General features: G+C 39.1%; 1 protein-coding gene across 5 annotated transcripts in view; it reads left to right on the top strand.

The window, feature by feature from the left end:
* COMMD6 (COMM domain containing 6) overlaps positions 1-11,283 on the top strand; it is a 33,776-nt gene that overhangs the window by 1,479 nt on the left and 21,014 nt on the right. For 3 of the 5 annotated variants that reach the window (XR_011466323.1, XR_011466324.1, XR_011466325.1), the window contains exon 2: positions 5,082-7,129. Coding sequence is in view for 1 of the 5 variants with exons in the window: in XM_014476816.2 (XP_014332302.2) it covers positions 5,082-5,132 (51 nt within the window). In the remaining 4 variants the exon portion in view is untranslated. Of the gene's footprint in view, positions 1-5,081 lie in introns of all 5 variants that reach the window. The other 2 variants (XR_011466326.1, XM_014476816.2) reach the window with 2 other exon arrangements.

The raw sequence follows: 11,283 nt of genomic DNA, 5'->3' as shown, positions 1-11,283 counted from the left end.
ATATATATATATTACACATACTATATATATATATAATATATATACACACACACATATATATGTATACAAAAGCTTTTCCACCACACTTGATAAAGACCTGAGAAGGAACTTAAAAAAGAGAGAGAGAGAAGTTGGAGACATTGGAAAGTATAAACTAAGTGAAATGGGAGCACTGAATATGGAATAGAAAAAATGGAACAAACTAGATAAAAATAAAAGATCATCATATAGTCCAGTTGTTTTTAAACATGGCTGCTCATTAGAAACATATCTGGGGTTTTGAAGAAAAAAAGTAATACCTGGGCATTTGTATTTTTTACCAAACCAAGATAATTCTCATATGCATCTGGATTTTAAAAAGTGATTACAAGTTTTTCTATTAAATAGCAATTTTGGTGATACAGAATTCTATTATTTTTCTGTTGACCAGTCATGATACAATGGTATTAAGTGAGTAATAGTTATATAATCACAGTAGTAAAAGATGTTTATCAGTTTTCACAATCAATAGCCAGACAAAAAAGAAAAGATAATTACAGTTGCAAGCCATAATGGGAACATGATTAACTTAAGAGTATAAAATAATTACATGCACTTTGGGGGGTCAAGCAGAGTGATGTGGTAAGTCGAAGTGCATACATGCATATGTTTTCATCTGCCTGGCCAGTCTGTGTCTTTTGGTTGGCACATTCAATCCATTTACATTTAAGGTGATTATCGATATGTACGATCCTATTTCCATTTTCTTTTAAGTGTATTTTCTGTAGGTCTTTTCCTTCTCTTGTGTTTCCTGTCTGGAGAAGTTCCTTTAGCATGTACAGATGGTTTGGTGGTGCTGAACCTGTTAACTTTTGCTTGTCTGGAAAGCTTTTGACTTCTTGACTTCTCCATCGTATCTGAAGGAGAGTCTTTCTGGGTAGAGTATTCCTTGTTGTAGGTTCTTCCCTTCCATCACTTTAAATACGTCGTGCCTTTCTCTTCGGGCTTGTAGAGTTTCTGTTGAGAAATCACCTGGCAACCTGATGGGAGTTCCCTTGTATGTTGTGTGTCTTTTTTCCCTTGTTGCTTTTAATATTTTATCTTTGTCAGTTTAAGAACTGTGTATCTTGGGGTATTCCTCCTTGGGTTCGTCCTGCCTGGGACTCTTCTGCTTTTCCTGGACTTGGTTGATTATTTCCTTTCCCATCTTAGGGAAGTTTTCAGCTATTATTTCTTCAAATATTTTCTCAAGTCCTTTATCTCTCCTCCTCCTACTGCTAAGTCGCTTCAGTCGTGTCCGACTCTGCGAGACCCCATAGACGGCAGCCCACCAGGCTCCCCCGTCCCTGGGATTCTCCAGGCAAGAACACTGGAGTGGGTTGCCATTGCCTTCTCCAATGCATGAAAGTGAAAATCGAAAGGGAAGTCGCTCAGTCGTGTTCGACTCTTAGTGACCCCATGGACTGCAGCCTATCAGGCTCCTCGGTCCATGGGATTGTCCAGGCAAGAGTACTGGAGTGGGGTGCCATTGCCTTCTCCATTCCTCCTCCTGAGACCACTGTAATGCGAATGTTGGTGCTTTAATGTTGTCCCAGAGGTCTCTTAGGCTGTCTTCATTTTTTTTTTTTTTTCATTTTTTTTTTCTGTATTCTGTTCTGCAGTAGTGATTTCTACCATTCTGTCCTTCAGGTCATTTATCCGTTCTTCTGCCTCCATTATTCTGCTATCGATTCCTTCTAGTGTATTGTTCATCTCTGTTTGTTTGTTCTTTAGTTCTTCTAGATCTTTGGTAAACATTTCTTGCATTTTCTCTGTTCTGTTTCTGAGATCCTGGATCATCTTCAATATCATTATTCTGAATTCTTTTTCTAGAAAGTTGCCTATCTCTACTTCATTTAATTGTTTTGGGGGGTTTTATCATGTCCCTTCATCCGGGTTATAACTCTCTACTTTGTCATCCTGATTAACTGTCTGTAATGTGGTTTTTGTCTTAGTCACCGTGGGACTGTGGTTCTTGTTGCTTCATCTGTCTGCCCTCTGGTGGATGAGGCTAAGAGGCATCTGTAAGCTTCCTGATGGGAGGGAGAAGGTGGGAAAAATCTAGGTCTTGCTCTGGTGGGCAGGGCCTTGCTCAGTAAATCTTTAATCCAATTACCTGCTGATGGGTGGAGTTGCACTCCCTCCCTGTTAGTCATTTGGCCTGAGGCGACCCAGCCCCGGGGTCTGTGGGCTCTATGGTAGGGTTAATGACAGCCTCCAAGAGGGCTTATGCCAAGGGGGACCGTCCAGGACTGCTGCTACCAGTGCCTCCATGCCTGTGGTGAGCCGTTGCCAACCCATGCATCCACAGAAGACTCCCTGACACTTGCGGGTAGTTTTGGTTCAGTCTCCTGTGGGTTTGCTGCTCCTTTACTCTGGGTCTTGGTGTATAAAAGATTTTGTTTGTGCCCTCCAAGACTGGAGTCTCTGTTTCCCCCAGTCTTATGGAAGTCCTATAATTAAATCCCGCTGGCCTTCAAGGTCAGATTCCCTGGGAATTCCTAGTCCCTTTGTCAGATTCCCCAGGCTGGAAAGCCTGATATGGGGCTCAGAACCTCCACAAGTGGGAGAACCTCTTTGGTATTATTGTTCTCCAGTTTCTGGGTTCCCTACCTGGTGGATATGGGATTGATTTTATTGGGATTGTGCCCCTCCCTCTGCCGTGGCTTCTTTGTCTTTGGATGTGGGTATTGTTTTTTGGTGTGTTCCAACATCCTCCTGTTGATAGTGAACAGCTGGTTGCAATTTTGGTGCTCTTGCAAGAGGAGATGAGTGCACGTCCTTCTACTCCACCATCTTGAACTGGAACCCTAGACTTCTTTTTAAGAAAAGCTCCTCATATACCACTCAAGGGTGCTTTTTTGTAATTTATTTATTTTCGTTGTTGCTCAGGCTTTTCTCTATTCGCAGCAAGCAGGGGTTAGATGCAGTACATGGGCTTCTCTTGTTATGGAGGACAGGCATGTGGGCTTCAGTGGTTATGACACACGGACTTAGTTGCTCCAAGGCATGTGGGATCTCCCTGGACCAGGGATTGAACCCATGTCTCCTGCATTGGCAGGCAGATTCTTTATCACTGAGCCACAAGGGAAAGCCCTCTGGGATACTTTTGATTTCTTTTACAAACTGTATTTCCCCCCCAGCTTTACTGGGGTAAAATTGACAGAAATTGTATACTTGCAAGGCATACTATGTGATGTTTGGGTGTATGTTTACATTATGAAAAGATTCCTACTGTCGAACTAATTAATATATCCATCATCTCACATAGTTAACATTTTGTGTGTGTGTGGTAAAAACTTGAAATCTCTTCTCTAGCAGATTTCAAATATGTAATACATTATTATATTATTAACTGTGGCCATCACCTATGCCTTAGATCTCCAGAGCTTACTTACCTTGTAACTGAAAAGTTCTTGACCAGCATTTCCTCATGTCCTCTACCTTCCCAGCCTTGGTAACTGCTGTCTATTCTCTGTTACCATGAATCTCACTTTTTTTAGATTCCACGTATAAGTAAGATCATGCAGTATTTGTCTTTCTGTGCTGGCTTATTTTACTTAGCATATTGTCCTCGAGGTTCACCCGTATTGTCAAAAATAGCACAACTGCCTTCTCTTCAAAGGATGGATAGTACTGTGTATATATACACACCACATTTTCTTTACCCATTCATCTGTCAGTAGACACCTGGGTTGTTTCTACACCTTGGCTATTGTGAGTAATGCTGCATTGAATCTGAGAGTGCAGATATCTTTTTGAGGTAGTGATTTTAAGGATTTTCTTTCCTTTTAATTTCTTTCTCTTAGAACTGATATGTCCACTTTAGAACAAAAAAGGGTCATGCCTCAACACTATTAGTGTGAAGTGGTGTCTTGGAAGCAGTTAAGACAAGGTTGAAAAGAAATAAATGCAGTGTATGTGATATGAGTAGCCTTCAGCTGAATATAAAGACCAAATCCACTTCAAAAAATAATACAGGTCTCAGTCCTTTTGTAATTTATAATACTGGCCTAATTCTTATTTTTCTTTGCTGCATTTTTGCTCCCAGATTCTACCTCTTAAAATTTTCTCAGGAAAAAGATCACAAATGGGACAGCTGTTTTAAAGTTAGTTCTTATATGGCTGATAGCTAACCAGGCAGTCAGAGCCTGTTAGTCCCATTACAAAACTGAGGATGAAGGAACATTCTTTGAGCTTTTGACTAATATCTTTAGTAGCTGAAACTATGATCATCAGTATATGTTTTTGAACAAATGTTTACTTCCTCCTATTAAAATTTATTATTTTAATAAATAATAAAATTTATTATTAAAAATAATAAATTTACACATGAATTAAAACAAAATACAGATACTCTTTTAAGAAGCAAAATAGAGAATTAAGTCCAAAGAAGAGGGAAAATATGAGGATATAAATCCAGGTGGTGCTAGTGGTAAAGAATCCTGCTAATGCAGGAGATGCAAGAGATGCTGGTTCGATCCCTGAGTCAGAAAGATCCCCTGGAGGAGGAAACAGCAATCCACTCCAGTAACCTTGTCTGGAAAATCCCGTGGACAGAGGAGCCTGGCAGGCCCTAGTCCATGGGATTGCAAAGAGTCAAGACATGACTGAGCACACACGCATATAAGCTGCTATTAGTGTTGGGTCTCTCTTATTGTAATTGACAAGACAGCCTCTATCAATCACCTTGAAATGCAGTCTTTCACTAAATAAAACTGGTTCAAAGCCTGGGACCCAATGTGTCATTTTTTAAAAGTCTTTATTGTCTGTGACAGCGCTGGACATTTAATAAATCTTTCTGGTGTGGTCTCAAAGAACTTTGTTGGATGCTTTCAGAAAGTTTATTTATGAGCTGATTATTCAACCCTACAGTAGTAGTTTTGCTTGCACCAGATTACACCTTTTGCTTCTTATAGTAACCTTCGAATAATAATAGTTGAGGATTTAACATTAAAATGTAGATTTAATAAGTTATAGACCCTCCGCTGGACAGATATAATTAAAAGAACTAAGGAATCCTCTAAAAGCAAAATTAATATTGTTTCCCCCTTTCTCCTCAGAATTTCTACAGACAATTCAAGGAAATTGCTGCAATTATTGAAACTGTGTGAAAACTGATTCTAAACCGAAAATAATCTAAAATCACGGACTTCACTTTCTGCAACAAAGCTGCTTAAGGATCGAATGATATTTATTGAATGAAAATTATACTTTTGGTTTTCCACTTTTTAAAATAATAATAAAAAAATCAGACAAACAGGAATTACAAAGTGGTGATCAATGCACAGCTTTGTGAATGTACCAAGAACCACTGATTTGGATAGTTTAAAGGGTAAATTCTGTGGTATGTGAATTATATCTTAATAAAAAATAAACAGTTGAATAATAGTAAAAGCAACACAAGTTTATGTATTAAACCAACAGTTTTAAAAATTACTGGTAGTGTTACCCATTTTATAAACAAGCTCTTACATAGATGCCTTTATAGTACAGTCTTATATATAAAGTACATATAAACGGCAAAAGTAGTATTTGATTAGGATAATGTTACTTTACAAATTCAGTTTTATAACATTCATTTGCTATGAAAGCAGTTCGTGAGAAGAGTGAGGCTGCTGCTTCTCAAAAATTTGGAATCAGCTTAGGATTGGCCATTGCTCCCTTATATTAGCCAAGCATTCAGATGTTTCTGTTATTAATATTATAGAAAGTTCAAGTATATGCAGACATAGAAAGATAAGTTTTATTAAGAATTTATATATAACCGAGTTAACCTGGTAACACAGATTATTGTGTTGGGTAATCTCTTGAATTTAGTTTTGTAAAACAGTTAAAATATTTTATAAAACCACAACAGGCAATATTATATGGCTTGCTCAGTTAAACAGATCACTGGAATAGACTACGTGGCCTAGAAACAGATAAGGATGTTTGAGACAAAGATGGTATTTCAGTTGGATGAGAAAACAATTTAATAAATAATACTAGCAGTTACAGCACATACAAAAGTAAATTTCAGATGAGTTAATGATTTAACTATAAAATATAAAAAGTAGAAGTGTTACAGAATATTTATGTTAACTAAGGCTTGGGAAGACAGCAATTCCACAACTGTAATATAAAACAAATATATTTGAAATATAAGAATTTAAAAATCATATGTGAGAAAAAAATGGGTCCTAAACAAAAATAAAAGACCTGCTATGTTGATGTGTAAGTTAGCTCATAGTCTACAAACAAATTTCTTTAAGTATTTGAAGTAAGAAGAGGTTTTTATACAAGAAATGAGATGTTCACTTAACTGTCAGAATGACTGAGGGAATGAGGAGAAATTATTGCTGGCTTTTAGAAAATCCAGTAGTGCAGGAATTTCAGGGAAAGCCCCTGCCAGTAATCTCTGCACAATGCAGGATGTCACCTGGAAGCCACTATACAGGCCATTTCTGCCATCTGTCAGCATGTTGAAATGAAATAAAGGCTACCTGCTTTCTTCACTCTTCTAGTTTCAGTGAGAGTGCCTCTGATTGCTGGAAGTTAAACCAGGATCCTGTTGACACAGGAATCTGGTCAATTGAGTTTCTAGTCTTTCAGCACCTTTGGAAGGGAGGTTTAGAAAAGCAAAAATGGTGCTGAGTATTCGTACTCTGCTGACAGGAGTTATGATCTTTTTTGCAAAGCGATATAGACACACATGTTATGTAGAAATTTTGCAACTCAGAAATTGCAGTTGAGAAATACATCCTTTGGAATAAAGCCACTAATCTATATAAAAACATTTGCAAATTTGGCTAAATGTTCACCCAGTTCCAGTTTGGGCACACAGGAAGGCTGCATCTTCCAGCCTCCCTTGCAGTTAGGTTGGGGCCTCTGATTGGGTTGTAGCCAGTGGAATCTGGGGCAGACGTGTCCCAAACCACATCCAGTCTTTGTCATAAACCTTTCCTTGTCTTCCAAGCTTTCTCTCATGTTGACTGCTGGAAACGAAGAGATCTGAGATAGTGAACCCATAAGATGGATCCCCTGAATCAAGACTGGAGGCACACTCGTCATGGTAACAGCCTGACTTGCACCAGGCAGGGATGGCAGCTAGAAACAAACTCTTGTTGTGGTAAGCTGGTGAGATTTTTAGAGTGTTTGTTACAATAGCAAGTGAGCATAAACTTGAATAACAAGATATTTGTATGAAGATTTTTATTGTAACATTTCCTCAAGCAGTACAAAGCAAAGTAAAGGAAGCAGTGGCTGTCTATAATAAAGAATTGAATAAATGGTTGAATAAGTTCACTGTATCTCTGCTATAGCATATCACTCACTTGTCATTATCAATATGTGTTGACAATACACCTGGTGTTAACACATAACAGTTATTTCATAAAACCATGTAAAATGTACTCAATATATATTTGAATTCTTAATGGAAAATTAGGAAAATCAAGGAAAGATGTTTACCGGATTATAAGCATTGATGGAGAGAGTATATGAAGAGGGAGAGGAAGAGCAATTAAAAAATTATTTTTAAGTTCATATTGTATTATTAAAAAATACCATTTTATAAAAAAGACTTCCCTGGCAGTCCAGTGGTTAAGACTCCACACTCCCCATGCATAGGGTGTAAGTTCCATCCCTGGTTGAGGACCTAAGATCCAGCATGCTACATGGTGTGGCCAAAAAATAAAGACTGAAAAAAATTGTTAAAATACTCGATAAAAATGTTGGTTTTTATGTATGCTTCTGAAAAGTCCTTACAGTTCTTTTTATGGTATAATGTATCTTTAACAAATGTGTAGTGCATCCCCAAACCAGGATAGACAAACCTGAAATACATCAAACAGGCCTTCCTATAGAAATGGTGACCCCAGCTGGGGTCTGACATTTTGGCTGGCACCACTGCAGGAAACTTCATTTCTGCCTCTTACCTTTGTTTCCTCTTCTGACCCTCCCTGCTGGGAGTTTTCAGTCCACTTCACACCCTGTCAGCATACCCGCAGGTGTGTAACGTGAATCCACTTTCTTGGTCCTCTGCTTGGTAGCACACTAGTGTGAGGAGCCCAGGTCTACTGCCTGCAGCTGCCCACCCTTGTACTCAGACCCCACCAGCATGAAGGGTTAGCTGACTGGTCTTTCATGGCTTACCAGCTGCCCACAGACGTACTCCGTTACCCACCCTTTGCGAAGTAGCACACTAAAAATTGTAGGATTACGAGAAGGCAAAGCCCTTTTCTGTCCCTACTGTCCTTTCGGGTACCAACTTCATTTTGTTGTTCAGTTGCTCAGTTGTGTCCAGCCTTGTGACCCCTTGCAACTGCAGTGCACTAGGCTTCTCTGTCCTTTACTATCTACTGGAGTTTGTTCAAATTCACGTCCATTGAGTCATGATGCCATCCAACCATCTCATCCTCTGTTACCCCCTTCTGCTGCCCTCAGTCTTTCTCAGCATCAGGGTCTTTTCCAACGAGTTGGCTCTTCGCAACAGGTGGCTAAAGGGTTGTAGCTTCAGCTGCAGCATCAGTCCTTCCAATGAATATTCAAGCAACTTCACTGTACCCGCCTGCCCCCTGCTCCCCCAAAATCAGAATAGAAACCTGCCTGCCCAATCTGAGTTAAAACCATACACCTGAATTCCCAGACTGTGCTTAGAATCTTTCCATCGCCCACCAACTCGAGTTTAACATCTTCACTCTTCTCTCCCACCCTCATTCTTGGTGTTTCAAGTTATGTGCAAAGAGGCCCAGAGTAAGCCTCTAATCCAAACACTGGGTGATGAATTTGATGAGAATAAATTTAAATTGCATGTTTAAATTTATCTACTGAATTTCAAAGGCAAGTTTTGTGTTTTTTTTTCCATAGTACAGTTTTTACACTTTTCATTGAAAACATCCATTTTGCTTATTATGATTTTAAGGAGCTTCAGTGGTTAGCCTGGGAATTAACCACTGTTTGTAACAACATTTCTGTGGGAAAATGGGTTTCAAGTTTCAAACACTTGACTTAAATGTAAACTTTTGGAAAATCCCTCATTCTCCAGTTAGAAAATGTATAAATGATCATTTAGTTTCCAAAGAGAAACAGATTATCCCCAAGCTCATTAAGTAAAACCCAAATATTTTAATTTCGTCTTTCATTTCTACTGAGACAGGTTAACATACACACCAGATTTATGTGAGCAGAAGACAAGATAGTTGAAACTTCCAACATGCTTGTGCTTTGTTTTTAAAGGTGCTTAAGCAGAATTATCTTTTCAAATAATTTTTAAATTTTATTTTTTTATTAAATTTTAGAAAAATTGCAAAGATAGTACAGAGAGTTCCCATATACTTCACACCATTTCCCTTAATATCTTATATTCAGTTCAGTTCAGTAGCTCATTAGACTCTGCGACCCCACGGACTGCAGCACTCCAGGCTTTCCTGTCCATTACCAACTCCTGGAGCTTGCCCAAACTCATGTTCATCGAGTCAATGATGCCATCCAACCGTATCGTCCTCTGTTGTCCCCTTCTGCCTTCAGTCTTTCCCTGCATCAGGATCTTTTCCAATGAGTTAGTACTTCGCATCAGGTGGCCAAAGTACTGGAGCTTCAGCTTCAGCATCAGTCCTTCCAATGAATATTCAGGACTGATTTCTTTTAGGATTGACTGGTTTGATCGCCTTGCAGTCCAAAGGAAGCCCTAATATATTAGTGTGGTACATTTGTTACAACTGATGAACCAGTGTTGATTCATTAGGTTTCCTTGGTTTATACCTAATATATTTTTCTACTCCAGGATCCTGGATAGGACAGGATATTACATTTAGTCATCACTTCTCCTTAAGCTTGTCTGTAACAGTGTTTCAGATTTCCCTTGTTTTTGTTGACCTTGGCAGTTTTGAGGAGTACTCAACCTGGTCAGGGCTTCCCTGGTGGTTCAGTGGTAATGAACCTGCCTTCCAGTGCAGGAGACATGAATTCCATCCCTGGGTCAGGAAGATCCCCTGGAGAAGGAAATGGCAACCTACTCTAGTATTCTTGCCTGGGAAAACCAATGGACAGAGGAGCCTGACAGGCTACAGTCCATAGGGTCACAAAAAGTTGGACATGACTTAGTGACTAAACAACAACATATGTTTATGTTTACAACATAAAAACAAAGGGAATGAAAACCAAAAGCAGGGTCAGTGATTCCCTCTAGTTTTCAAGCTAGAAGATAGAGGCAGGGGAGAAGGAAATGGCAACCCACTCCAGTGTTCTTGCCTGGAGAATCCGAGGGACGGCGGAGCCTGGTGGGCTGCGGTCTATGGGGTCACACAGAGTCGGACACGACTGAAGTGACTTAGCAGCAGCAGCAGACGAGGAACCAAAGTAGATGTAAACTGGTCATGTCTAGTTAGTTGTTCAGGTTGGGAAGTAAGTTCATGGTCTTTATTATGTCATTAAGTAAATACATAAGTTAAAATTTTTTAAAAAGAGAGCTACATTTAGAACAATGATGAAAGTGTGCCAGAAACCAAGAACTGCAATTAAATGATTAATCCAGTATTCAAGTCTGCCTCTGAAGTAATAGTAAGCAAACAAACAAGAAGTAAACATGATACACAGCATTTTCTAGATAATATAGGTGGGTCTATTAGGCCAACATCTCGAGAAAATCAATTCAATAATCTTGCCTTAGGAGGAATGATTCATGCTGACTAAATTCAGTGAAGATGGGTATATAACTCAAAATATTTATTAATTTACACTGAAAATATAATGGCGAAGTAGTCTGTAATATTCACCGAATTTTTTAATTTATTGATTTCTCTTTGGTTGTACTGGGTCTTCGCTGCTGCATGCGAGCTTTCTCTAGTGGAGAGCAGGGACTCCTCTTGCACTGTGGTGCACAGGCTTCCCATCATGGTGCCTTTCTGTGGATCATGGGCTGTAAGTGTGCAGGTTCAGTAGTGGTGGCACACGGGCTTAGTTGCTCTTCAGCACATGGAATCATCCAGGACCAGGGATTGAACTTGTGTCCCCTGCACTGGCAGGTGGATTCCTTTCCACTTTACCACCACGGAAGTCCTCATTCAACAAACGTTTCTTGAATATTAGCAAACTCACACTTTGCTAATCACTTGGCATATAGTGGTACACAGACAATTTTCACAAAGTTTATAATCTATTGGGGGAGTCAGATAGTTAATAACTAATAACAAACATTAATGGGTCAGCCTCTTACATAGTGTGGTAGAGTGGAGAATTTATTATCTGTTCTTTAAAACTGAAGAAACTGAGATAGTTTCGTGA

Source organism: Bos mutus, chromosome 12 (genome assembly GCF_027580195.1).
Source record: "Bos mutus isolate GX-2022 chromosome 12, NWIPB_WYAK_1.1, whole genome shotgun sequence".
Classification (NCBI taxonomy): Eukaryota; Metazoa; Chordata; class Mammalia; order Artiodactyla; family Bovidae; genus Bos; species Bos mutus.
This window is presented reverse-complemented; position numbering and strand designations above follow the sequence as displayed.